The following is a 25,751-nucleotide window of genomic DNA, read 5'->3' on the forward strand; positions in this document are numbered from 1 at the left end:
GCACATCGGCAAAGTGAAGCGAGGAGGAGGAGAAGGGGAGAGCAAGGCGTAAAAGCGAGGAGAGCAGCCCCAAAACACAAGTACGCGAGGTAATCCGTACACAAGCCTATCCCAGGGAAAGAGAGAGCACAGGGATAACGTGAGGAGGCTCCAGGGGGAAGTCGTCAAACGACCCAACCCCTGAAATCCTCTCTTCAGCTCGACTCTTCGTAAGCAATTTCGAAGACCGACAAGCCACTCAACCACCTCCCCCTTATCCTATATCGTTTAACCTCGCGACTCCTTTGCTTAGAAAAGTGCGGCGTGAATGCACATGTATGTGTTGAAGGTGAAGGAGACCAGCGTCGGTACAGCGAGGAAAGCAGTGCTCGGGCACAGGCACAGACAGACGCAGTCATACAGAAAACCGCTCAGTGAGTGAGCGCAGGGGTGCGAGCGCCACTGTCGATGACCATCACACCGAAAGGGAGAGCAGTCGGCGAAAGTAAATCTTCCAGAAAGGCTCGTACATAGACAGCGTCGAATTCAACAGCCGCCGCGCTGGCCAGTGCATCCTCCTCGTCCCCGTCGCTAAAGGCGATGCTTGCGACACGTGACACGTGAACCTCAGAAGACGTGGGGGGCCATGCGCCACTCGGAGCCGCCAGCCACTCTCGACCAAGGAAACGAGTGCGCAGCTGCTGGCTGCCAGGGCACGTCGACTCTGGAGGGCGCAGCAAGGTAAGAAAGCCCAACATCTTCGCCATCCACGCGCGGTAGAGGGGCACAAGCTGAAGCGACGAGAGCGGCGATGCGTTCACGTTCGACGCCAGCACCAGTCCACCATCGCTAATGTGGTTGCCATCGTAAGCCGTGGCGGTAGCTGTAGGGGTTAGATCAGCTGTTCCCTCAGCTGCCTCTGGCGATGCCCCCACCTCGATCGCACTCGCCGCCATGGCGATGGCATCTTGCAGAAATCGCACCCGCAGCGCGACGTCGTTCGGGTCCATGGTGAGTGCTATGATGCGACTCAGCTCCATGACAGCAGCGAGGTGGTAGCCCCGGTCCATAGCCATCGCAGCACGCATTTGATAAGGGTAGGACAGGTTAGGGTGTTGCTCCGTTGCCTCCGCCATGTCGGCGATGGTATGCAGGCACCGGCTGCGCTCCACAAGCAGCTCGGACGGAATGAAGCAGACTTCGGGGCGACGATCGCGCCGGTGCAAATACGCGAGCACATCGGTGCCCTCACGGCCGGGAAGACTCTGCTGGTCCTTTGCTGCGGCGCTACGCCGCACCTCCGCGGAGCCTCGCATCTCCAGCATGCTGAAGCGCTGTGCCCAGGCGTGAATACTGTCAGTCAGCACCGCATTCGCCCTGACCAGGCTCTCCACATCGCGCGCGTGCATGCGCGCAAGCAGCACGGCTGCACTGGGGTGCAGCGGACGCAACTGAAGAGCGCTCTCCAGAAGGCTCTGGGCAAGGTGGCCGCGACTCGTTCCGTAAGGCAATGCAGGACGCAAGTCCTCGCTGTGCACATCAGCGTTCGCGTACTGCATCGACAGCCGTACGAGCCCGTCAGCGCGGCTGTGCGTGGTAGGGCCGAACACGATGCTCAGTAGTGCCGTCTGGCCCGGCAGCGAACCCATCAGCTCCTCGTAGGCGAACCACCGCACTTCACACACCAGCCAAGCTAGCCAGCGCACCTCCAACGGTGTAGAGCGAATGTATGAAAGCGACTCTGGGGCCACATCGGCCCAGCCTGTGATAGTTGCGGTGGACGCTGGCCCATCAGGAGGGAAACAGTCCCGCACCCACGCTGCCGTCAGCGTCTCCGCGGCGCTGCGCACGTGCAGGGGGAGCAGCGAGAAAGCATAGTCGGCGGTTGCACAAGCTCTCTGAGCACTGGTCACCTCCTTGCTCTGTTGCGCAACAGCCACCTCGCGGAGCGCTGTCATGAGCAGCTCCTCCTCGGTGCCAGGGGTCACACACTCCGCAGCGCGGCACAGAAGGTGCGTCAGCGAGTGCCGCAGCGTCCGCTTGGCATACATGTAGAAGGTGAGCATAGCGCAGAAGCATAGCGTTCGATTCTGAGGGAAGAGCGTCGGCACCTGCGCTATAATGCTGGGCAGCGCCACTGGGGATGCGATGTGCGCCGCGTCATTGCACCGTTGCAGCCACGTTGCAGGCGACTCGTGTGACAGCTCCTCGCGAGCACACAGCTGGACAAGGTCTGAGGAGGATGTGCTGTCCGGACACAACATCCACGCCACCGATAAGTCGGCAAAGGCAGCCAGAACGTAGAGATGACCGCGGTGGCGACAGAGCGACGCTCGCCGCACGAGCGTCTCAGCCAGGTGTGTGAGATGCTCGACGCTACGACAGCCACCGCTCTGGAAGAGCTCGTGGATGGCACGACTCAAGGCGCCGTATGCAGCGTCCCAGGTACCGCCGTGGCACAGCTCCGCACGTGCAGTGTTTGACAGCGCTGCCAGCTGCGAGAGGCTGCGCTGGACGCGGTTGATGTGCAGGTACTGCGTGAACATCTTCCACGGAAACTCCGGCACGCTGTGCAGCACCGTCCGTTCAGCAGTGGCCCTACACAAGGTAAAGGAGTACACCACGGGGGTCGATAGGGCCACCTGCCGAAACGAGTTATCACGACTAGCAGCGCTGCTGAACGAGGCCGCCGGTAGGGGCGAGGCAGGCCCGTCCACCGCCACCTCTGTCGCCATCTCTAGCACGTAGGAGGGATGCCGGCGCAACGACCCAGCAGAGAACGAGGCCCGCGGGGACACATCTCCCGCCGCCGGCGCCTCAGTGCTTGTCACTGTGCTTTTCAGCTGCGCTGGTGAGGGTGGGGGCAGGCACTCCTGCGTTGTGGCCCACCGCATTGCACGCCATTTTTCGCCTGATGAACTACCCGTCCCGTTGTTGTTGAGGATGGGGCTACTACACTGGCCTTCCGTGAGAGATGTCAGCATGCCTGACTGCGGTGAGGCGTATAGGTTAGGCTTCGCCGCCCCACGTGGGGCGGCCGCTAAAGTGGTCATCGAGAGCAAAGGCGTAGAGCCCCTCGCCTCGGCTTCTCGCGGTAGCAGTGCGCTGCTGGGCACAGCTGGGGTGCCGGCAGCCTTGTCGTCCTCAGGCGGAGGGGACGACACTGGGCTGGACGGCGACGGCATTGCAGCAGCTGCTGTCTGCCATAGGAATCGGGGGGAGGTGCTGGATGGTAGAGCAGCTCGACTAGAGCGAGGAGCAGAGGAACCCACCTCCTCCGCTAAAGCGGAGGAGGAGGCAGGAGCAAAGGCTGCAACAGCAGTAGCAGCAACCACTGTCGGCACCGCCGCGGAGGATAATATCGCAGCGTCCACATCATGTGGTAGCTGCGCTGTGTCGAACTCATCTGTACCTTCGTCGTTCGAGGGAGCATCAGGCTCGCCCGTTTCAACTTCCTCGCTGGATGCGTCCTCGCCACCCCCGGCGGTTGTGTATGCAGTCGATCCAACGAGGAAACGCACGCGGTGCTCAGACGTGCGGCGATTAACCTCAGTCAGCAGAGGCGGCGTGTTGTATACACGTAAGCGCTGCATTGTCTCAGTCGGCCTCTCCTCACCCCACTGCCGCGCTGCAATGGAGAACGTCCGCTCGAGGGCGACTGGCTGGACAGAGTGGTGGTGTACCGCGAGTGACCGCCACACCCATGGCTGCTGCACCGCGCTGTGCCCCATCCTGCATACCCGCGCGACCTCGATAATATCACGCACGCAGAGATAGCCGGAGATGTGAAGCGGAAACACGTGGATCCACAAGATGCCCCAGTCCTCTGCAGACCGGCAAACACTGCTGCTGCTGGCATCAGTGTCGCTGAAGAGGCTAGCACCAACAGCATGATTTTCTGTGGACTCCTGATAGGCATAGAAGCACTTGGAGAACCGCTGCTCATTGTCGACTCCATCAGGAATCATTGAAGTGGGGTTCCGCTCCGTTGATGCCATGCTGCAGCTAGTACCCACGGACGATGCGTATCGGGGGGAAGTGCCCCCATGGACAGGCGCACAGATGCACGTACACGGATGTACAGATGTCTTTGTCCTCGCCGTGCTTTGCACGAGCCCCTCAGCACTGGCGCGCAACGGTGGGTGCGACGATGGAGGAAGCGTCAGCGACACGTACACGAGCGGTGCTGGAGACGGTGGGCGGGCCAAACTTCGGTTGGCCACCATAAACATGCAGTCCGTATCGGTAGAGGAGGCCAGTTCGTCTAGGTAGCGGGGCGACGATGGGGCAGAAGTGCCTGCACAGGCCCTCACGTAGTCGGCTGTTCGATGGTGCATAGGTGCGCAAGCGAGGGAGTGTCTCTCTTCGTGATGATCCTTCTCTTCTCGTCACCGTCCTTCTGCAACCCTACAAGTACGACCTCCGTGTGTGGGCTGCGCGTGTGTTGGTTTAAAAGGCACTGCGGATTTCTGTTGAGAGAGGGGCTTGTCGACACCTTCGGGAACGCGATACACTCGAGGTGCACCAACCGTCCACGCGTGTACCGGGATGTACGTCTCTCAGTGTTCGTGTTTGGGGGAGGGGGGAGAGGGCGCTTGCGAGAATGCGAAACAATCCTCAAAGTGAGTAAAACGCAGCGACAGAACCACCTACCCACCAATGAACAGTCAAAAGAGAAGGGAAGAAAATGATGAGGGGAGTACGCGAACAACACGGAGAAAAGATTAGGGAGAAGTATGCCGACAACTGACCCCCTATAAAAGGGAAGAGCACGACTACCCAGAGGGACACAGACACACAGACACAGCGAGAGAGAGAGAGACAAACACGCAGGAGACCGTTAGCAACGACAACACCCAAAAGCGCAGCAGCAGCAGCAGCAAGCCAGAGAAATAGGGAGGAGAGGAAATACCAGACGAATGGAGCGGGTGGGGTGGGATGGGATAAAGGGGGAGAGGGGGGGTGCAGGAAGCGCAGAGACCCAAAAGAACTGACAAAGGCCACAGAGCAGTAAACCAAAAGAAAAAAAAAAAACACAAAAAAAATGACGCGAGACGGCAGACTGCCGACGAGAAGAAAAGGGGAGCGTGCGGGTATCGATGTATGCCTCTGTCGTTGCACTGGAGCGTTGGAAGGAGGAGGAAGAATGAGGGGCGGTATGCAAACTTATCTTGGTAAATAGTGGATCTACCGCTTCGTTTTTCCCCTCTTCCTCCTTCTATTGAAAGTTTCTGTTGTAGTCCTATAGATGTCTGGGTAGGTACTTGTATGTGTATGCATGCGTGGACGCGAGGAGGCAGTCTTCGTATCTTTTCAGTTCGCGTGTGGCTCCTCGGTTCACTTCGCCTTGTTTCCTTCTCGCTTCGCTCCCGCGCGCCTCTGTATGTTTCTCGTGTATGGAAGGCGTTGTCTATAGTGTGCAATGCGGCGTGGTGTTGTGTGTGTGTGTATCACGTGGTGGTCTTGGTAGTGGAGAAAACAAAACACTTTCGCTCCAGCTAAGGGGCAGAGCAGCCACGCGCGAAGATAGAGAAAACTCTCAAGTCAAACAGAAGTGCGGAACGAGAGGCGATGCAGTAGCCCACTGTGCGTTTGAACTTGCTCAACACTCGCGTTTCTTGCCTTCTGCTTGGGAGCTGCTACCCCGTGGTGCGCCCCACCTCCGCACACCCAGCACTCTCCGGCGATGCGCTTTACGCTCGGCGCTCGCCGTAGCACCACACGAAGAGAAAACGTTAAGGGCGAAAAACAAGCTCGAAGGATGCGTCTGCAGCAGTACCCACACCGTGACGTGCGTACAAGTGGCGCACGCCCAGATGTAGGCACCCACAACAATACAACGATCAAAACTCAGCGGCTGAGGCGCCGAAACACAGAAGACTCAAGTAAACACTGGCAGAAGGCAGTGAATCGGGAGTGAGGCGATGGTGGTGTAGAGCCCCTCAAAACAAAGTAAAGCTGGAAAACGAGAGAAAACCGGGAAAAAAATTGAGCGTACGGTATGACGCGCCAACACCGCAACGACACCACGTGGCAAAAATTGGCAGTACTCAGCAATGGAAGTGGAGGCGGACGAGCGAAAGAGAGAGGGGGGAGGGGGGGACTCGGCACACAAGAAAAGCAGTTCGTCATATCAATAGATACAACATACACACGCACACACACACACACACACACACACACAACACACGACACGAAAGGGGCAACGACAGAGGAGAAGCGGTGCAGCGTTCAGAGAGAAGAGGGAGAGCAAGATGAGAGAGGGTGAAGGGGGTGGGGGTGAAAAAAAGATGCAAGCGGGGCCCGCGCTTTACGTGGTGCAGCAGGCAAACAAAGATAGAATCAGGCAACCCCAAAAGGGGGGAAGACACCACGAAAGAGGGCAAAGAGGGCAAAGAGAGAGAGCCACGGCAAAGCAAGCCGCCAGCGTCCCTCGCCTTCGCCTCACGATGGGATGCAGCGGCAGTACACGAAAAAGAGAGCAAAAAAAAAACGCACACACAAAGTACACGGCAGCACAGCAGCGGCGTCAAGAAGGCGAAATCGGTTGCTCGTGTGTAGCGTGCGCATAGGGGGGGGGAAGGGGGAAGGAGGCGTCTGCACGAACGCACGGCGAGTTACCGAACTGCACAGGGGTACCACACGCGATTCCTTGCTTTTTTGCTCTCCCGGCTGTCCAACTCAAGCTGCGAGGACGACGTGAAAAGGGTGTACTAGACGCAGAGAGGAGGTCTCATGAAAATGAAAACCAAATCGTCTGCCCACCCCGGAAGTGAAACCGTGTGCCAGAGAGAGAGGCTTCCGTGAGGAAGGAGACAGGGAGAAAGGTACAGGTATGCGCTCTGTGCGCGTTTGGTGGTAGATCGAGAGCCCAGGTGGCGCTGTTACACGACACACGGCCACTAGCGCAGTGGAAACTCGGAAGAATAGGGAAGAGGGGCGGAGGTGTGTGTGGCACGTAGGCGAGCAAAAGAAGTGGGCAACCGCAGCGCTCTCAAATGAGAAAAGAGTGAAAGAGAGGGAGAGAGAGAGAGAGAGAGTCGAGCCGTGGCCCTGACGTGGGAGGAGAAGGGGCGATACAGGCCGTGTGTGTGTGTGTGTATGTGGCCTTTCTTCCTAACTTTCTGTGACAAGTAGAGAGGCGCGTGCACGCACACGTCACTCAGCAACAGAGAGTGGTGGCAATGGTGGTGAAGGCGCACACACCGCTGGCTGATAACAAACCGGCCCTGTAAGCGGGTCTTGCCTAGAGAGAGAGGGAGAGAGAGCAGAGTGTGAGGAGTGGGGAGGAGGTAGCCGGGAAAGAAGGTAGAAGGAAGAAACATGTACACCAAGAGCGAAGACGAAGGAAGTGAATCAGAGAGCAAGCGAAAGAACTGAGTCAATATAGAAGGGTAGTAGAGGAGATAAGAGAAAGAGAAACGTCAGATACAGGTAAAATAATGGGGAGGAAAGACACCAACGTCAAGACAAAACAAACCGCGCGCACAAAGACACAGACAGACAGACACGCACAGACGGAGAGAGCCAAATAACAGCAGCGCTGCTGCCGTCTCCTTGTCGGTTTGTTCTTCTGCTCGCGTGTTTCACCTGCTTTTCGGTGATTGAAAAAATGGAGCGACTGCGCTGTGGGGGACGGGAGGAGGAGGCCAACAAAGATTAAGGAGCGAAGGCACCAACGCGCGAAATCTCGCTTTCGATAGGTGATATTGCGTCGAAGGATGGTGTGGTGAGGAGTCCAGCAGGAAAAAAATGGCTGTTGCACTCTCAGCGCTGGAGCTGTGAGGGGTGTGTGAGAGTGAGTATGGCGGTCAAGATAAAAGAGGGAGGCGAGGGGACGATAGTGTGAAAGTGGACAGAGTGGATAGCAGCAGAGAGAAAAGAGATAAGGTGGTCAGCGGCAGGCCTGAACAAGATGGGGCGATGCTGCATTCGACCTTGGACCCACATGTAGAGACAAGGTAGTCTGATCAGAGGAAAAACACCCACTGTGGGCAAAAGACAAGGTGGCCGCACAGTTAGCGCAACGCAGCTGTGGAGAGAAGCGTGGAAAAGGTGCGCATCTCACACACCAGGGGAGACGACAAAGCACAGAGAGAAAACAAAGAGAGTTTTCGCCGCTTTCTCCGTGTTGCCTTCTTCGCGGCTTCTCGCGCCTTTTCGCTGCATGCGTAGATGTGTGTTGTTGTATCCATGGTGAGTTCACACACACACACACACATGCGGTCTATATTGTCGTTGCGCAGATGGTGTGTCACCAGAGAACGTGCACGCGTGCTGCACATTTCATTTTGATTTTTTTTTCGTTTTTTCCTCACCTCTGCTTCGCTTTGTTTGTTGTGTACGTTGACGCACGACCGCGGTCAGCCTTACACAGGGCACGAAGCCATAAGCCATACACACGCACACATGCATTCACGCGCAATGCTGATGCTCACTCCCTCCGCCTCAAGCACGCAGGCAAACACAGCGAGGGAAAGAGGCGAAATGGGGGGAGAGAATCCCGAAGACACAAATAAGGTGACACACATCCGCAGCCTCATGCACTCGCACAGGCACCCAAAAGCGCCTGATCGTCTCTTCTCGTGATGCGCCAATAAGAAACAAAAATGAGAACCAAAAATGCCCGTCGTGCGAATTTGCCTCTGCGTGCGATAACAATACAAGTCGACAAGGGAGCGTGTGCGCGAAATGCAAATGTGTAGTACCGCATGTTAAGTGTTGGTGTCGTCTCTACAGTCAGTCAACCCTTCCTCCCTTCTCTCCCCTTCCCTACTCACTCTCATCGATAAAAACATCCTCGTGCGTTCGATACAGCTCATCACGGGATGAAGCAGTGAGGGAGAGAGAGAGGGGGGAAGTAGTAGGCGCAGGTCAGGGCGCACACACACACAAGCGGGGAAGAGAGGAGGAAAGAGAAAGAAGGCCCAGAAGAAAAAGAGCGAGAACAAGAACAGAGGAGGAGGAAAGAAGGAAGAGGTGAAGCAGGTGCCGCTGTGCTTTGAAGATGAGGCCTGTCCAAGCACGCTCACAGGCACCCGTACTGCTGCAGACTGGAGGAAGAAGGGGAAGAGAACAGAAGAGAGCAGACAAACTAGCAAGAGGGCGGGGGCAATAGAAGATGGGAGGCAAAGCGACGCTGATACACTGCCAAAGGCAAGCGCAAGCACACGCACGCACGCACGCAGAGACTAAAGAAAAGGCAGAGAGGAGGTCGGGAAGACGAGAGAGAGAGAAAGCTCAGCAACGCACGCGTGCCCCACATTTCGGTCCTGATGTCTGGTCCAACTCAAACCAACGAAAGAATGCGTATCATCAAGTACACGCACCTGGCGAAGGCGACTACGCCATGGTGCTAGTGCGCACATGCAACAAGCTCTGTTATGAGTCTCTCACCCTCCTCTCGTCTGCAGTGGCAGCAGTAGCGGTGATTGTAATCCAGAGAGAAGAATGAAGCAGCGCGTCGCTGCTCGCGCGCGTATCTCTGTTACCCCTCCCTCCTTGCTTACCAGTGCTGCTCCACATCGTCGCCACAGGCGCCAAACTCCACAACTGATGCTGCCGCTGCACATCTTTACAAGGCGCTGGTGCTCTCCTTACGCAGCTCTTGCCCACCTAGCAGTCCTTCTTCCCCTTATGCCTTTTACTTGTTTTGTGTTCATGTCGATCCCTACAGGCGGCACTGACGTCTCCACCGGCCACGGTGGCCTCTACGACGCTGGCCACCTCGCCTCTTCCTCTCACCGCCGACGCGTCGCCGTCTGACGCGCACTTCATTGTCAACTATGCGCATGCGCACACGTGCCCAAGCGTACCCCTTCCTCTGCCATCCACATTATCGCAGTCAAGCATTCAGGCTCATCGAGAAAGAAAGAAGAGGACGCCTGTGAAGACATGCACGGGCACATGCAACCTTCAGTCGGTACAGGGGGGAGGGGGGGACGTGGAAACAATTTTTGGCGTCCGTCGCTGACGCTGAGACACTCCTCCCTCTCACTCGCTTGCGAAACTCTTCTTCTACCAAAAACGCGCGTTCATACACGGCCCACGCGCCGCCCTACACACTGCGGTACACCTTCACCTTGCGGATGATCTCTTCGGCCATCAGCTCCGATGCGTCGTTCGCCTGGATGGGGAGGTAGCCCTCCGACACAGCGCTCAGCGCATCTCGACTCGCGCTGTACATCATCTTCTCGCGCGGCTTCGCAGTGTCGGGGATCCATTGAATGAGGATGAGCTTGTCGCGGTTCGATCCGGTGTCGGCATACTCAAAGTCAAAGGCCACGTAGCATGGATTGTCCGCTGGAAACTTATCCTTGAAAGCGTTGTATGTCACGCTGCGGTCGCCAATCTCTGTCACCTCAATCTGCTTCCCGTCTGTACCAATGGCCATCATGACATAGCGACACTTCTTCATGCGCAGATCATTGATCGCGGCGTGGACTTTCTCGTCCAGCGTAACACCAGACATCGCCATGGCTGCTGTGCAAAGGCCTGGAGGAGGGACACGAGGCAGCGCCGAAGGGGGGGGGAAGAAAAAGAGGGGCGCGGGCAGAGACAACGAGTGGCGTCTGTATTCAACGTGGAGGGAAGACGAGCAGTCACAGATGAAACCCCTGATCCCACGGTGATGGAGAACGAGAAGGGTAGGTGAGGAAGAGGGGGGGAGGGCGTGAAGAAAGAAAGCCAAAGACCACAACAACGCCGATGGGTGGAGTTGGAGAGGGTGTGGGGGTGTGGCTCGCTGTGGGCTCAAGCGAGGAAGAAAGGGGAAGAGAGACGAAAAGAAGAAAGGGAGAGGGAAATATGGCGGGATGTGGAAGTCCTGCAGAAGCGTCGGTGGGGAGGAGGGGGAGGGGAGCGACAGAGCAGCCGGGCAACGACAGAACAACAAAACAAAGAGAGAGACACCGCGAGGGAGAGAAATGACAAGGAAGCGCAACAGCCACACTTTCGATAGAAACGTAAAGGCTGCGTTGAGGGCAAACTCGAAGTTGGGCGGACAGTCACACGCCGGGAGAAAGAGGGCATAGGGCGCGAGAGCCAGCTAGGGATGGTGGGGAAATCGAGGTCCCTTCAAGGCCACACTAGTGTCTGTGTGTTGTTGTTCATGTGCTCATTCAAGTACTTGCTTCGCCTGATGTCCTGCGTATGCCACACACCACAGAATTTCGGCACGCTTCTTCAGCTTAAGCCCAGCAAACTGCGCACGAAGCCGGTGGAAGAGCTCATGGGCAGCAAGCAGATAGGCACTGATGGCAGCTGCTGAGATGGCGGCAGCGACGGCGGTGGTGCCACTGACAAAGTATCGTCTGGCAGCGCGTTTTCAGGCCGCTGCAGAGGACTGTCAGTTGGCTCAGGGTTCGACGCTGGACCTGAAGCCTGCGGGTAGCCAACATAAGCAATTCCCGAGCTATGCACGTACACCACTGCCAGCAGGCCAATATCCTCGTAGCGAAGATGGGGGACAGGTGCCAGGGGATCGGTTGTGGCGGCCGCTGCAAACCGTCGGTCCTTCAGCCTCTCACCTGGCCAGAGGAGCAGCTGCGGCTGACACCATTCAAGCCCCGCCTCCTCCAGTCCTTCGTGGTCAAACGCCGGTGTTGTTGATTCTGCCTTGGCGCCTAACAAGAGCACCGGCTGTGTCGATCCGTCTTCGTCGCTCGCGGGTTGAGTCCTGCGCCCAAGCTGCCGGCCGCCGTCTGCAGCGGTGGCGTATCTGCTTGCTGGCACTGCCTCGAACCCCAGCGGCGGGTAGTCGATCAGAGCTGTGGGCGGCATATCGCCGTAAGACACATCTGCCCAAAAACTGAGGGCGTTAGACAGCGTCTGTCCTTGCGCTGCCACCTGCATGTAGCGCTGATGCAGCCGCTGTGCCGCGGTGGCTTCCTCCTCGAGCGTCGATAAGCGCCGCACCGTGACAGCAGCGCAGAACCCGTGTGCCTCCCTCAGAGCCGCCGGCACAGCGGTCCGCTGTACAGCGTGGGATGGGTAGAGCTGCACATGCACGTCGACCGACTCCTCCCTGGAGAAGGAATGGTGCTCTGCGAGGAGAGAGAGGTAGCGCTCGCGCACCGTGGTCGCCAACTGGCGCACAACACGTCGAATGCGCCGCCGAGGAGCTTGCACCCACTCTCGGTAGAGGGAAGACCCAGCGAAGACACCGAGGGTGTGAATGAGGACGTCACGGACAGAAAGAGAAGTGAGGCTCAGCTGAGCACGTGCCACGTCTTTGCCGCCTTCTGACAAGTTGCCAAACTCGGCAGTACGAAGGGCCTCCAGCACGCGCTGCAACGGGTACCCATCCAAAGCGTCGGGCTGCCGTGACGAAGTGGCCACCGGTTCAGAACGGGGACCAGGCGACGGGGAGGTATGCGCCGAAGAAGACACGCGGCAAAGAATGTCAATATCACGCTGCACCTGCTGCAGCGCCGCCCGCGTAATGGCGCCCCCGAGGACAGAGAAGAAGAGCTGCTGCCCAGGTGGGGTAGTCCCTGAGGGCGCGGACTCCACCATGGGTGGCTGCGGGTGCGGCGTCTGCCTCGGTACAACCCCAGTATAAAACGGATGCCAAGCACCTGCTAGCCTCTTTTCCCCTTCTGCAGGGACGTCCTCCGTGAGGAGATGGGGCGTGAGCAGCGGGAAGGGGGCGGCGAACGAGTGCAGAGAGAAGACGTCGGCAGAGCCGTGGCGAAGGAAAGGCAGAAAAGGGTCAGAAGAAGGCAAAAACCGAAAGTGCGGTGTGAATGGATGCAGCGCTATAGACGCGGCTGACTCACCGCACGTGGAAATGAATGCATCGAGGACGGCCTGGGAAGAGGCGCTGACACGGGTGAGGAAGCGGCAGTCGTGTCGACTTGTCATGGTTGCATTCCGGCTCACACAGGCCCCACAAACAAAACCTATGCACTCTCCGTGCGCGCTCAAGTCTCTATGAAGGTGCTACACACCCCATTCACGTATGCCACTCCATCACTCACTCCTCCCCTCCGCGGCTGCATCAGTCTTCATGACTAAAAAATGCAAGGCGCACAGAGGAATAAAGGATATGGCAGAGAGTAGGGCGACAAGTTGCAGCAAGCAGCAGCGCATGATGCATAACGTGAGGCGAGTGCTGCGGTGTGGCCGTCAAAGAGACGCGTATCACTGCACCAGAAGGGCGACCGAAGCAGGGAGGGAGGGGGGGTGGGGCTGTGCATATGTGCGAGTCGGAGACAAAATGGGCACCACTCAGGATTGGGAATGGCCGAGTAAGCAACACAAAAACCACAAACCGAAAAGATCAGCGCAGTCTACCCACCCTTTCTTTCTCTCTCGCTCGCTCTCTGCATAGGCAAGCCGAAGCACGTCTCTATCTATATCTACACAGACACGCACACAAAACACACGTGTGAGTGTGCATATGCCTCTGCACCTGCACGCGGGCGGTAGGAGAGCAGCCAGCCTCTGGCACACACACACACACACACACGCAAGGATCAGCTGCGACACTGACTGAAACACCACAAAACAACCAGAGGCTCCAGTCTGCCTCCTCTCGCCTTGCCGCCGCCCCACCACCGCCTTGACTACCACTCAGCGATGGGTGCGCGCTATCGTCATGGCTCCGCTGCGCCGTCTATAGGGGTAGGCTGCACTGTCTCTACCGTCTGCGCTGAAAGCGAAGGCAGAGGAAACAGTGCAAAGTGGGGCCGCTGACGGAGCCCCTCACTAAGCGAGCGCACATAGCGTTCCCATTGCGCCGTCCCTCGCTGCTGGGGCAAGTCACGCCAGAGCATCTGCTTTAGCGCCCTCTTGATCCGGCGCTCCTCCCGGCGCAACGCAGCAACGCTAGAAGGCTCGGCTGGCATCCCTGATGCGGCGGCCGAAGCGCTCGCGCTGGCGGCGGCGTCGCTGCCGACCATACCCTTCGCGGCCCCCACCGCCTGCAACGTTTGATGGCTGCGCGGCGGTGCCTGACCGCTTTCCGCGTCCGCTACTCCCGCAAATTTGTTGAGGTGTATGATGGATGCACTTCCAACATCATTCGTATTGTAAAAGCCGCTGTCCATGTGCAGCCTGTGCGAAGAGCTTTGACCATGCTGCGTGTTGTGAAGATAGCTGTCGTGGCAGCACGTGCCGCTTCGTGTGGTGCTGTGGTGCAGGTGAGCGCTCGAGGCGGGTGGGCAACCGTTGGTTCTGTCTCTGGCAGAGGAAGTGTTAAACCGCAGTGCGTCGCCAAAAAAATGAGCTGGAGACGGGTGTCGTGGCGGCTGTGAAAGGGCCGCTGATGATGGCGAAAACACAAAGCATTGGCGTGCCGACGCTGCTGCTGGCGGTCCCCGATGACGCAACGCTGGGTTGATGTGCCGTCGCGTATCCTCTTTGTACACGATGGGAACAAAGCGCCCCTGAGGCGGGGCTGCTAACTGGCGCAGCGGGCCATCGAGATCCTCCTCATGCACGACGAGGTGATCTCTGTCGCAGTGCGGCAACTCTGGCCACGCTGCCATCCTCTTCGCCCGCAGCCGCTGCTGGGCAAGCATCGCATCACGCTCAGATGCCGTGTTGCCGCCACCGAAAATGTACCCGCTGTGAGTGCGGCAGTCGCCCATCTGATTCAGCTTGGCAGACTGAGCCGATAGCCACTGAACTGGTCGCATCTGAGGATCAACAAACATGAGATTGTACTTGGCGCGGCACGAGGAGCAGTACGGGTTGAGTCGGCCGCAGCCGAGGGAGCCAGTGGGATTCGTGATTGTCCACGCACGGTGTTGCTGCCATCTCGTAGTCGCGGACGGGGACAGCGTGGGATTGTGAACAACGTACAGCGGGCGGCGCGGGCTACCAGACGAACTCTGCCCACGTTGAGGTGAGATGCGACGTCCGGCTTCGTCTGCCAAGAGGCTTTCCAGTTCCGCGCTGCTAACGCGGTGGAAGCGACCGGCCACGTCACAGTAGAAGAGATCACCGTGCTGCGGCAGGGTCGGCTGCCCATCCGTTGCATCTCGCTCCCTCCCCGTGGTGGTTGTGGCGGTGTCTGCGGAAAATCGACGAGGATTCCCCAGCTCTGTGGAGGACGCAAACGCCGACTCGTGTGCTCCACTACCCCGCACCTGCACGCCGGGCACGGGTCTCCCTGACGCTAAGCCGGCAGGCGCTGAAGCGGGCAACGATGTGCGGTTGCTCGTATGCGACACAGTGGAGAAGGGGGCACCATCTTCCCTTGCAGGCAATTCCAGAGCCGTTGCACGTTCACTGCTGGCACGCTCTGGCGGTTGCCTGGTGTCTAGGCTGCAGATGCCTTTACTACACGCATCTTTGCCGCGCACAAAGTCATCACTCTTCGCATCGCTGGCTGCCTTCGCTGTTGCAGATGGTCCGCTGATCTCAGGCAAATCTGCGCTCGCTCTCGTGAGCCTACTGTGATCACCCGCTGATTCCAACGCAGAACCAAAGGGGGGCTGCGCGCCGCACTCTCCCCGTCGCGGCTCGATTGACAGTATCGGCTGCTGCAACGATGCCTTAAGACTCTGTTCAAGAGCGTTGCTTCGATCGTGCTCTGATGCGCTCACCTTCTCTGTTCCAACTTCCGGCACGCCACCGTTCTCTGGGCCTCGGGTGGCGTTTCCGCCCCTGCTTGGTGAAGCGCTAATCCACGCTGTGGCCCCACCGCGGCGAGTGGGGCCAGTTCTGGCCGCCTCGCTGCCACGACCGCTGTCGACGCTGACGTCTCTGCCAGTACTCCTCGACGACAATGACGAGGTTGGCGAGAGTGAGGTGCTTGGCATCCGCCGACAGCGGTTTCGGTGGCCCGGGACGCGTTGACGCTCACTGGGTCGCCGATGCAGAGGACCTCTCGGCGCTGCGTCGTCATCTTCCTCGCCATCTCTGATGCACGGTGCGCCGCTGCTATTTCCAGATCGATGAGAGCGGTGCTGCCTCGCCGCGTGTGTCACATCGTCGTTGCAAGGAGCACCTGGTTGCTCATCATGGTCTTTCCCTCTCATGATGAGCACCTCGTGCCCGGAAGCACTCGGCCCCACGGGTACAGACGGTAGTCCAAGCCAGTATGGGTGTGGCGTGTGAGAACCAAAGGGCAGCTCTGTGCCACCCCCTTTCGCAGCGTAATGCGGGTCACGGAAGTCGGCATCCCTGTGGCGTCGCTGCCGAGCCGCCTCGAGCACACACTGCAGGGAAGGGTGCACTCGTGATGCCGCCACCGCATCCGTGTCCTCCGTCTGTGGTCTGTCACGCTTGTGTCGCGGCGAGCGGTGCTTCTCACGGGGGCAGGGGTGACATTGGTGTTGCGAGCGGAACGCCTTGTCGTAGCTGTTCTCCTCGCGCCGGCGGTCGCTCCGATGGTGACGGTGTTGCCGGTAGTGTCTCGGTGAGGCGTCGCCATCTCGGTGGCTGCGCTGCTTTGACCGTCTCTTCTCCCTCCTTTCAGCGCGCCGCCTCTCCTGCGATGCGGCTGACTCATCACGATGACGATGATGACGCAGCTTTTGTCTGTGCGGGTGTACTCCTGCAGAACCCAGGCGCGAGCATGAGGACGACGACGAGGTCCGCCGTGAGGCGTCGCGTGCTGCGCCAAGCCCTGCTGCTGTCGCTGCGGTCAATGGTGTCAGTACAGTGGAAAGAGCGGAGGCGCCGTTTGGTACGCTCTCCTTGAGAGCCGCACGCAAAGACAGGAGTGCCGCAAAGGACAATCGCGGTGCCGTCGCAACCGACCCGCGGCTAGAAGTGCAACCGCCACGCTTGGTCCTGAGGCCATCACCAGCAGACCCCTTGAGGGTGGCGTAGCAATACGGGTGTGCCGCAGGCATCACGTTGGGTGGCAAGCAGCTCACCGTGCGCGCGGTGCCAACGGCAACTGGCGCCAATGCGCCTGAGAGTGCACCCGCCTCCGTCGCCACAGGTGGCTGCGTGAGGCTACAAGCAACGGTGCCACCACCAAGGCTGCAAATACCAGCCTCTGCGTCCGACAGACGCGGCGTCCGCGACAAGCGAGGAGAGTGGGTGCCCAGCATCGACTGCGGAGGCTGAGCAAAGGTTTCAGGAGAGCATTCAGCGGATTTGACGCTAGGCAGCAGAGCTGACGGTGCAGACAACGACACATTACCACAACCTGCAACCGCTTCAGCAGCTGTCGCTCTTGAGAGGTGTGCATACCTCAGCTGCCGACTAGAAGTAAGGCGTGGCGGGCCCTTCTCCAAGCCGCTTCCATCGCCCTGGGGGTGCAGCACCGGCATCTCCAGAGAGGGCAAGTCATACAGAGAGGCATCAACACTGTCCACTGTAGAGCAAGGCGCGACGGCAGCGCACGGTGACGTACTCAGCTGTGCAGTCGCGCGCACAAGTGCGGTGCTGGATGCACCTGCAGTGTCGCTCCAGCCGGCGCTCGATCCTGCCACCTCAGCCGTTGTGGTGGGCTGAAAACTATTCTGAGGGGCATCGCAAGTGGGCTTCGCACCGTAGCTACCACTTACAGGGCTCGGACGCCACAAAGGTGCGTCACCGCCACTTTCGATGGCTGCGCTTGTAGCGAGAGTGGCGGTGTGGAGGTCATGGTCAAGCGGCAGAAGTCGCTCCTCAGCTTCCTGATCGATGCTCTGCAGTGGGCCTCGCAGAGGACCGAGGTGCTGCTGCGCTGGCGCTGAGTTTGGCGCCGTGGCACCTGCCGGTTTCGCGGCTGTCATCACACCGCTAGGGGATGTGAAGAAGGATGCTGTGGGGGAGCAGTTTGTGCTCGGCAGCACCGCGTCAGGGCCGTCGGAGACTGCCTTGTGGAGGTGAGTGGTGGTACACAAAGGTCCCACTCCTGCAGCTCCTTTGCTGTGCGCACCGTCCGAGCCAGGTGCAAGCCCTGCAGAGGGAGCAACAATGGCACTACTCCACTGCGCCTCCCTCACTGCGTGCATGCAAATCTCTGCGTCAGGCAACTGCACGACGGCTGGCTCCGCTTGCGCATTCGCGGCAAATGACGATGCCAGTGCCTGCGCGGCCGGAGGCACGCCAATGGGGGCGCGTGTGTCGCGTTCGTTCACGGCGGTGGCTGAGGCAGGAGAGGGTGGCACAGGCGATTGAGGAATGCTCAAATCATTTAGTGGCGTCGCGGATGGGGAAAGAGCACCCTCACCGTTGCCGTTGTTCTCCAAACTTGTCGTTTCCTCGGAGGCATCGGTGCCTTGCTGCCCGCCCCCCTCGTCTGCGTTGTGAGTCGGCGTCGCTGCCGACTCACGTGTGCACACAAAGAAGCAGTCGTCGTAGCGCTCAGTGGACGGCAACACAGCCACGCTGCTCTCGTCGTCATTACCGCTCTTCCTCTCAGCGAACTTTGCGCCGAGGAAGAAATGAGGACCCACACGTCCACGTCCGCCCCTGCTGCTGCTGGTGCCGCTGCGTGCTACTTCTTCTCGTTGCCCTTCCACAGGCCTCGAGAATCCCCCACACCACTCCCTGCCGCTGCCAAAGCACGTTGGGCCGCTAACATTGTACGGGTGGTCAGATGGCGATGGCGCCCACCCTACTTCAGCTCGCATCTCGTCCACGGCAAAGGATGTCGAGGGCTCCAGTGGCGGCGCCGCCGCATCGCCGTCATACTCCGAGACACGCTCATCGAGTGCATCCGCAGACAGGGCCGCAATTGAACTGCCCGCTCCGCGAGTGCTCATTACATGCAGGGCCAGAAGCGCCTTGGGAAGCTTCACTGCCGTGCTCGCACCGCGCGAGTACCCACTATAGCGATGATGATGATGATGGGGCCCATGGGCAGCGCTGCGCTCGCCTGTCTCTGGGGCAGCCGCGTGGCTGCCGTCTCCGCCGAGCACCCCAGTCAAGGCGTCGAACAAGGGATTGGCCACGGACAGTGTTGCCGTTGCTGCGCCACGCTCGTGTGCATCGTGCGGAATCAGAGACGCCGAAGCGGGAGGTGGGGAATCGGACAGGTACCTAAGCGGGGCCTCTAACGCCCCCTCTGTCTGAGCTGCTGGTTCGCCCTGCCCTGCAATGGAGGCGTTGATTGGCCTCCGCACTGCAGACACCACCGCTGCCGCAAGGTCGAACTCATGGAATGGATGCGTGTCTGGCACGCACGCCGAGGCCTTTGGCGCACCGGTGGAGTGCGTAGGTAGAGACGCCGCGCTCCCCGGACGGAGCAACTGTGATACGCGCTGTGGGCTCCTGGGCGAAAGAAGAGCAACGAGCCCGGCAATGTCGCTCTCACTACTGATGCTGTTGCTGTGAAACGACGACAATGACGACGATGTAGCTGAAGAGGAAAGCTCTTTTTGCGCACCCGTGAGCGCGAGAGGAGACTTGGACGAAGCAGCAGTCACATGGTTGCCTTTCAGGGCCCCAGCGTGGCTCGACAAGCTTCTTGTTGACAGTGTCGATTTCGGTGCCGGCGGGTAAGATGGCTGCTGTGGCGGTACTTCGTCAAGCAGGTTCGACCGACAGTACAGTGGATCCGCTGGTCGTGTGGGAGCTGCGTGTATTCGCACAGTAGCCTCAGGAGTCAGCGGCGTCGGCTCGCACGACATCTCCTTGGCCTCCTCGTTGTTTGTGTCCGTCTCGCGAGATGGGGTGGCGGTTGCAGCTGTAACAGCAGAGTCGCTTAAATCGGGTCGGTCAGACTTCTCCTTCCCATCCCTCCTGCCTGCCGTCCATTCGGGGAGGTGACATTCCGCACCGGTCCTCCCTACGCCGTCGAGACCGCCATCCTCGCCTCCGGTGTGAAGCACGGCTTGCGCAGCACTGATCGTCTCCGTCCCTGAGGCAGGCGCTGCGTGCAGAGCCTGGTGTACTTCACTGGCATGGCCCTCCTCTTCGTTTGGTGTCTGAGTACGCGGTGCCACGGCGCCACTCTCGACTCCCTCGTCGCCTCCATTGCTGTCGCTGGCGTATCCAGTAACGCTGGTGGAAGGTGCTACGTGCAGTTGCCCTGGAGGGAACGACCGCCCACCAGACACAGTGCTGCGCTCACTTTTGGTGGTGTGGTGGGGTTGAGCTCGGCTACTGTCACCCCACCCCGCACCCTTGTCCCTCGCCTGCCCTGACGCGGTTTCCCCGCCCCGCGAGTTGGCAGAAGGCTGTGAGGAATTATAGGTGCTACCGGGTGCAGCAGTAGAAGCAGTGGCGGCCGCAGCTCCCACCACGGCAGCGCTACAACCGACAACGCTCCTCCAATCTCGTCCGTCAGCAACGCTGTCCGAAGGCTCGGAGCTGGAACTGCGCGCGGTGACCGGTTGACTCACCGGCTGGACGAGCCAGCTCACCTTCGTCTGCATCACCTCCAGATCTTGCGACTCGTTCTCTGCGCTGCCGTCGCTGCTGCCGCGGCGAGCTTCCGCTGGAAAGACGCGGCCGTCCGCAGCAACATGAACGCGCGCGTAGGACTTAACGCAAGTCGTGAAAAATGGTGCACAGGTGGACTCGCCCTCTCCAGAGCCCCTCAACATGCCTGCGTGCTCACTATGCATCGGCGGCGCACCTACTACTCCAGTAGAAGCGGCGCACTTTGCGCCGACACCTGCCGAATGGTTCGTCTGCGGGACCATGCCGCACTGCGGCGAGGACACGCTCGGTGACCCTGGCTGCCGAGTGTTGCTGCGCCGGGCGAGGGATCCTCCATAGCCCTCATCAACTCTCTCCTTCGCCATATCGTTTAGATAATTCGCTCTGCCTTGGGTCAGAAACATCGCATCTGCCGCACTTGCAGAGGCCGCGAGGCCCGTGAAGTTGGATGGGACAGACAACGTGCCGGGCTCGTGTGGTACAGCTTCGACGCTCTTTCGCGCCATTGCCGAGACAGGTGACGGTGATGGAGAGACGACCGTAATGCAGCGGGCTCTGGCAGTAGTCGGGGACAGCGATGCCACAGCACAACCCTCCGAAGAGCCGGGAGCACCAGCCACAACTTCTGCTCCACCCCCTCGCTTTGGCGGGCCTGCGTCGGTAATGGTCGCAGTTGCCTTGGTGAACATCGACTCGTACCACCGCCGTACGCAAGCTGCCAGTACTTTGTTCTCGCGGTGGTAAAGATATTTGTTGAGCTGCTGCTCGAGCATTTGAACGTGCCGCCGCTCCTGCTGCTCTTCTGTGAACTCCACATAGTGTACCACAGTCGCCGCGTCGGCTGACCCAAGCGGCTTCACGGGCAGGGGAGCCGGGCGCGCGGCGGCAGACGCGGACGATGCCGCCGAGAAGCCTGAAGGAGAGAGGGGAGGCAACACAAAAGACGGTGTGGCACTGCTGGGCGCAGCGGGGGCGGAAGGTGGCCCAGCTGGTCGAGGAGGGGTGGCGTAGGGGACAGCGCTGACACCAGAATGGCCGCGTGCGGCACTGCTTTTCGACTCTGCACTGTTGCTGCTGCTGCTGCTGCTGCTGCTGCCGCTGCTGCCCGTGCTAACGCTGCTGCCACTTCTCGTACTGTTGCTGCTAGCGCTGTATGTGGACGAGGAAGTCTCGGAGCTGGTTGAGTCTAGTTTGCGGCGACATCGACGTGGGGAAGGCGATGACCGCCTCACCGCTGCGGCGGCAGCTTGGCTGCGCCCTTGGTGGTTTCTCTCACTTAGCGTCAGCGCTCGGGCAGAAGGCCTCGCTGAAGATGAAGTCTCCTGGGCGTGCCCAGAAATCAGTGGCCTCTGCGAAGTCCTGGAGCCTGCGGCAGCTGTCATCTGGAGCGTGTTGCTACCTTGCACCGCCACTTTCGCCAGGCGAGCCGAGGGGTCTCTGCTGCTGCTGCTGCTGCCGCCGCATGCCGTAGCACAGTCGCGCAGCTGCCGCTGATGCAGCGCGGAAAGCTGGTGTGTCTCCCAGCCGCTTTGAAAAACAGTAACCTCGCAAACGCGGCAGTGGACCTTGCTCGGAAACGGAGAGTCGACCACGTCTCGCTCTCTCTCTTTCACGCCGCCGACAGCAGACCGATGAGGAGATGCTATAACACCCCCGCCCCCCGTCGCCGCCGCTGAATTAGGAGCGGCGTCCTCTTCGACTAATGAAAAGGGTCGCAGGTGATAGGCTGCCGGCGAGTCTGAGAAGCGGGTGGAGGGACCAGTCGAGGAAGGCAGCTCACCCGACGCATGTGGCGAGGTGCGATGCGGGGTGTACACAGACCCTTCCACCTGCCGGTGTGCGGTCGCTGCGCTCATCGGGGGGCGCCCTCCGTACCTCTGCGTCGATGCAAGCTGGGATGAATATTCTTCCTTTCCGCGCTGCACAATAGCCTCCTCTTCACCGCACCCTTCGCCTTGGTCACGACTCTCGTGCAACGCACCAGTGCCCTTGTGCATCTGGGGTGACAATGACGCACCAACATGATGAAAAGAGGCCGCGTGCGGGGTTGAGGCGGCTTTGCGCAGTCGCTCGCTTCTCTCCCAGTGGTGCATCGGCGTCCGAGCAACGACTATCACACAGAGCGTGAGAACGAGGTGGGGAGATGGGAAAGAAGGGCCACAAAACAGGGGTACTGACGCTGGCAAGGCGCCACTGTACAGCTTTTCGACACGTTGGAAGTCAGAAGAATCGAGGCTGGGGGGAGAGAATCAGCGCGCAACACACGCACGCACCCACACGCCACGCGCAATCAAAGAACGCTGAGGCGGACTCTTGACAAGGCGCAGGGTAGTCGTTGCTGCGGCAATGCTCAGACCACTAAGCACGGAAAGCACAACAGAGAAAGGCAGGCGAAAGCACTGCGCTGAAGTCCCGCAGTGTGCGTAGACCTTGGAAGGTTGTGTATTTAGATTCTCATCTATCTGGCGCAATAAGCGCCGTGCTCGCGGGGAACGTGGGCTTTGGGGTTGCAGTGTGATCGTGTAATGGTACAAGGGAAACGAAGGGAAGAACAGATAAGGGGGGCTGGAAGTCAAAGCGCTTGCATGTGGACGGGCCGAGCACACACACACACACACACACACACACACACTCCCGCACGCGTCTATCAGTGTGAGTGTATTTCGATGCACAGACGTTTGTGCGGAAGCGAGGGATACACGCGCCAGCACTTTGCCCCTCCCCAGCGCGGATGAAAAGGATGCGTATGTTGCTGTGGCAGTAGAAGCCGGAATGTAATGGCTGGTTTGGCGCGTACGTGTGTAGTCAACCGAAGATGGGAGCGAAGAGCAGCAGCGACAGTTGCAGGGAAAGGTTGTTTGCGCATGGGAGAGAGAAGAGAAGTTGAGAGCCGCTGTGCCTTTGAGTCCACTGCTGAGGTGCCCGAGGTGAGCCCGATGTGCCTTTCCACCGACACATGCAGGGATTCTCTCACAGGGGCAGCACTGCCCCCATCCCCAACTTTTACCACAAACTCGGCTGCCTGTCATTGGAGAGAGCAAGGCCAGGCAGCTGCGCAGCAGTCTCACCAGTGTATCGAACACACGCAGGGGGGTGTATAGTCGTCTACATTGCACAACAGCGCGTCTGTCAAAGCGGATTTGGGGGGCTTGTCTTGCCTTCGCTAACGCGTGCATTGGCCCACGCAGAGAAAACACGCAAACACACACAGCCATGCACAGACGTAGCACTCACACCGTCCTCCTGCCTTGCTGTCTTCCGACGCTCCTGCGTACATTCGTGCGCTTGCTCACGTGGGTCTCGTCCATCTCGCCATACTCGGACAGAAGCTCCTGTGCGGCCTGGTTGCTCACCAAAAAGCTGTCGCCGCGGTGGGCGTACTTGATGGTGCTCACGTGGTGTACGCGGTAGCCACGCGCAAAGAGCTCCGCCAGGACACGTGCGATGTTGCGTGTGTCGTCGATGCCGCTGTGCCTCCGCCCCTCAAACGACATGCCCATCTGTTTCAGCATGTGCGTGAGTCTCACCTGCCGGCACTTGAAGTGATGGCTGTAGCTGTGCCGGATGTTGATGTAGCGGTAGCACACTGGCGGGAAGTCGACGCCGTCGCGCAGAACGCTGCACTCATGCATGAAACGGCGCATGTCCCAGGGCCCGTCGGTAGCCATGCAGAGCATGGCCTCCGCAGACACATTGGCCTTTGCCGCGTCTGTGAGCTCGTCGTAGACGAAGCGGCGCTGCTCCGACTTGAGGTTGTGAGAGAGGTAGTTGGGGCCGTAGTGCCGCGCCCACATTCGGCAGAGCGGGTACACCTCCGTCCTCAGCCAGTCCTGGAACTGCGCGACAACCATGGGCAACGGGTCCGCCAGATCCACCATCTCCTGCGTGATACCCGTCAGCTCTGTGCAAAATGCTGTCAGCTTTGGATTTCGAAGTGGTCGTACATACCGATGGAACTCCGCCACAATGCGCAGCGTTGCCGTGTCCAGCACCACGACAGGAAACTCAATGATCTCATGTGGGTAGTGAACACTGCCACTCGCGCAAGTGGCCTCAAAGTCGCACACGAGCACGTGGCTGAACGGCTGGGCAAGGAGGCGTTTAAATGGTGGGCGAGTCGGAATGCCGCAGGGCGTACCAAGAGGCGGCGCGGGGTTAGCCACCACCGCCCCGCCTTCGCCACTCTCAAGGAGAGAACTCTCCTCGGCAGCACTACACGGCTGCGGCTGCTGCGTCACCTCCGCTGTTGAAGCTCCACTTTTACCTCCGCCGCTCGTGCACGCCTTTGTGGCCTTGCGCACCTGCGACTTACGACAGGCGCCACCGTCGGCGTGGCTTCCTCCCATGAGAATATCAAAGCGGCTGCCGCCGAGTGCGAAGAGGCCGTGTCTGCTGCGGTTATGTGCGCCATCCCGAGAGGAAGGAGGAGGAATCTGTAGGAGCTGTGATGTCGAGGTCGACTGCAACTCTGCTGCAACCCCGGAGTTAGAAGATGGGAAGGATGGCGACGAGGATCGCGCCTCCTCTCTCTCTGCGGTCGGCGAGGGATGTGCTGCGCTCGCCAGAATGTCATCATCGCGAGGGCTGGACGTGAAGGAGGAGGTCTCCCACTTCATGCTAGACGTGATCGCGGGTGCTGTGCTATCGAAAGCACGGTCGCTGGAAGCCGCAGGAGGAGAAGGTGGTGAGGCAGCCTGCCTCTGAAGCCCCAGCTGGTACAACTCCTTGGCGAGAGAGCGGATGCGCGCCATGCACGGAAGACGTCGATGCTGCGGCGAGGTCGAAGCCACTCAAAGACATAGTAGAATTATCGGATGAAGTGAGCCGTCAACGACGTTCGCGTACCTGCGTATAGACTCGTATGCTGGCGTGCTGCTTTCACAATCGGGCCAACGTCTAACGGGACCAGTTCTCTCTTGGTCAGCCTGTATGCTAGCGACCAGCAGAGACGTCGAAGCACACGATGAATGATAGGGAATGAGAACCGAACGGTGCAGGACTGGAGGAAGGAGAAGGAGAGAGAGGTAGAGCATGACTCAAACGTCCGACACGTCTATGTTTGTGAGTCTGCGCCCCGGCCCCACGATATGCGCTGAAAGGTGTCCAGGAAGGATCTGCGACCTCGAATACGCTCTAACGCGAAAAGGAAAGTGGGAGGTGAGGCAGGAAAGGCAAGTGCGCCACGGCTTCAGCCAAACTTCAGCCGAGAAGAAGGCGCGCACAGGATGCATAAATGGCATGGCGTCAGCATATCCACACAGAGAGGGAGATAGAGTTGAAGTCTGCATATGGCGTTGATGGGTCAGCCCGTACCCCACCCTTCAACTTCACGCACAGCCATGCACCTGCGCGGGCGGATGCCGCTCTCAGCTCTGCCTATTCGTTGCACGTTGTGTTTTGGTCTATTCAAGCGCAATCGGAGATACGCCAACGAAACTGCGCACACACGCACACACACACACACACACACACACACATATGTATATATATATATA

At 59.4% G+C, this 25,751-nt stretch overlaps 5 protein-coding genes across 5 annotated transcripts; all 5 read right to left on the reverse strand.

Annotated features, from left to right (window-relative positions):
* Positions 1–410: 410 nt before the first annotated feature.
* On the reverse strand, positions 411–3,710 carry LPMP_290490 (hypothetical protein; the record flags this gene model as incomplete). Its single annotated transcript, XM_010702640.1, has 1 exon — positions 411–3,710. The coding sequence occupies one exon, from the start codon at positions 3,708–3,710 to the stop codon at positions 411–413; it is 3,300 nt and encodes a 1,099-aa protein (XP_010700942.1).
* Positions 3,711–10,036: 6,326 nt separating this feature from the next.
* LPMP_290500 (cofilin-like protein) lies at positions 10,037–10,456 on the reverse strand (the record flags this gene model as incomplete). The annotated part of the gene is made up of 1 exon (XM_010702356.1): positions 10,037–10,456. One exon carries the CDS (start codon positions 10,454–10,456, stop codon positions 10,037–10,039), a length of 420 nt encoding a protein of 139 aa, XP_010700658.1.
* Positions 10,457–11,163: 707 nt separating this feature from the next.
* On the reverse strand, positions 11,164–11,832 carry LPMP_290510 (hypothetical protein; the record flags this gene model as incomplete). The annotated part of the gene is made up of 1 exon (XM_010702357.1): positions 11,164–11,832. One exon carries the CDS (start codon positions 11,830–11,832, stop codon positions 11,164–11,166), a length of 669 nt encoding a protein of 222 aa, XP_010700659.1.
* Positions 11,833–13,577: 1,745 nt separating this feature from the next.
* On the reverse strand, positions 13,578–22,349 carry LPMP_290520 (hypothetical protein; the record flags this gene model as incomplete). Its single annotated transcript, XM_010702358.1, has 1 exon — positions 13,578–22,349. The coding sequence occupies one exon, from the start codon at positions 22,347–22,349 to the stop codon at positions 13,578–13,580; it is 8,772 nt and encodes a 2,923-aa protein (XP_010700660.1).
* A 1,137-nt stretch (positions 22,350–23,486) lies between these two features.
* LPMP_290530 (exonuclease, putative) lies at positions 23,487–25,007 on the reverse strand (the record flags this gene model as incomplete). Its single annotated transcript, XM_010702359.1, has 1 exon — positions 23,487–25,007. The coding sequence occupies one exon, from the start codon at positions 25,005–25,007 to the stop codon at positions 23,487–23,489; it is 1,521 nt and encodes a 506-aa protein (XP_010700661.1).
* Positions 25,008–25,751: the final 744 nt, after the last annotated feature.

Source organism: Leishmania panamensis (genome assembly GCF_000755165.1).
Source record: "Leishmania panamensis strain MHOM/PA/94/PSC-1 chromosome 29 sequence".
NCBI classification, from domain to species: domain Eukaryota; phylum Euglenozoa; class Kinetoplastea; order Trypanosomatida; family Trypanosomatidae; genus Leishmania; species Leishmania panamensis.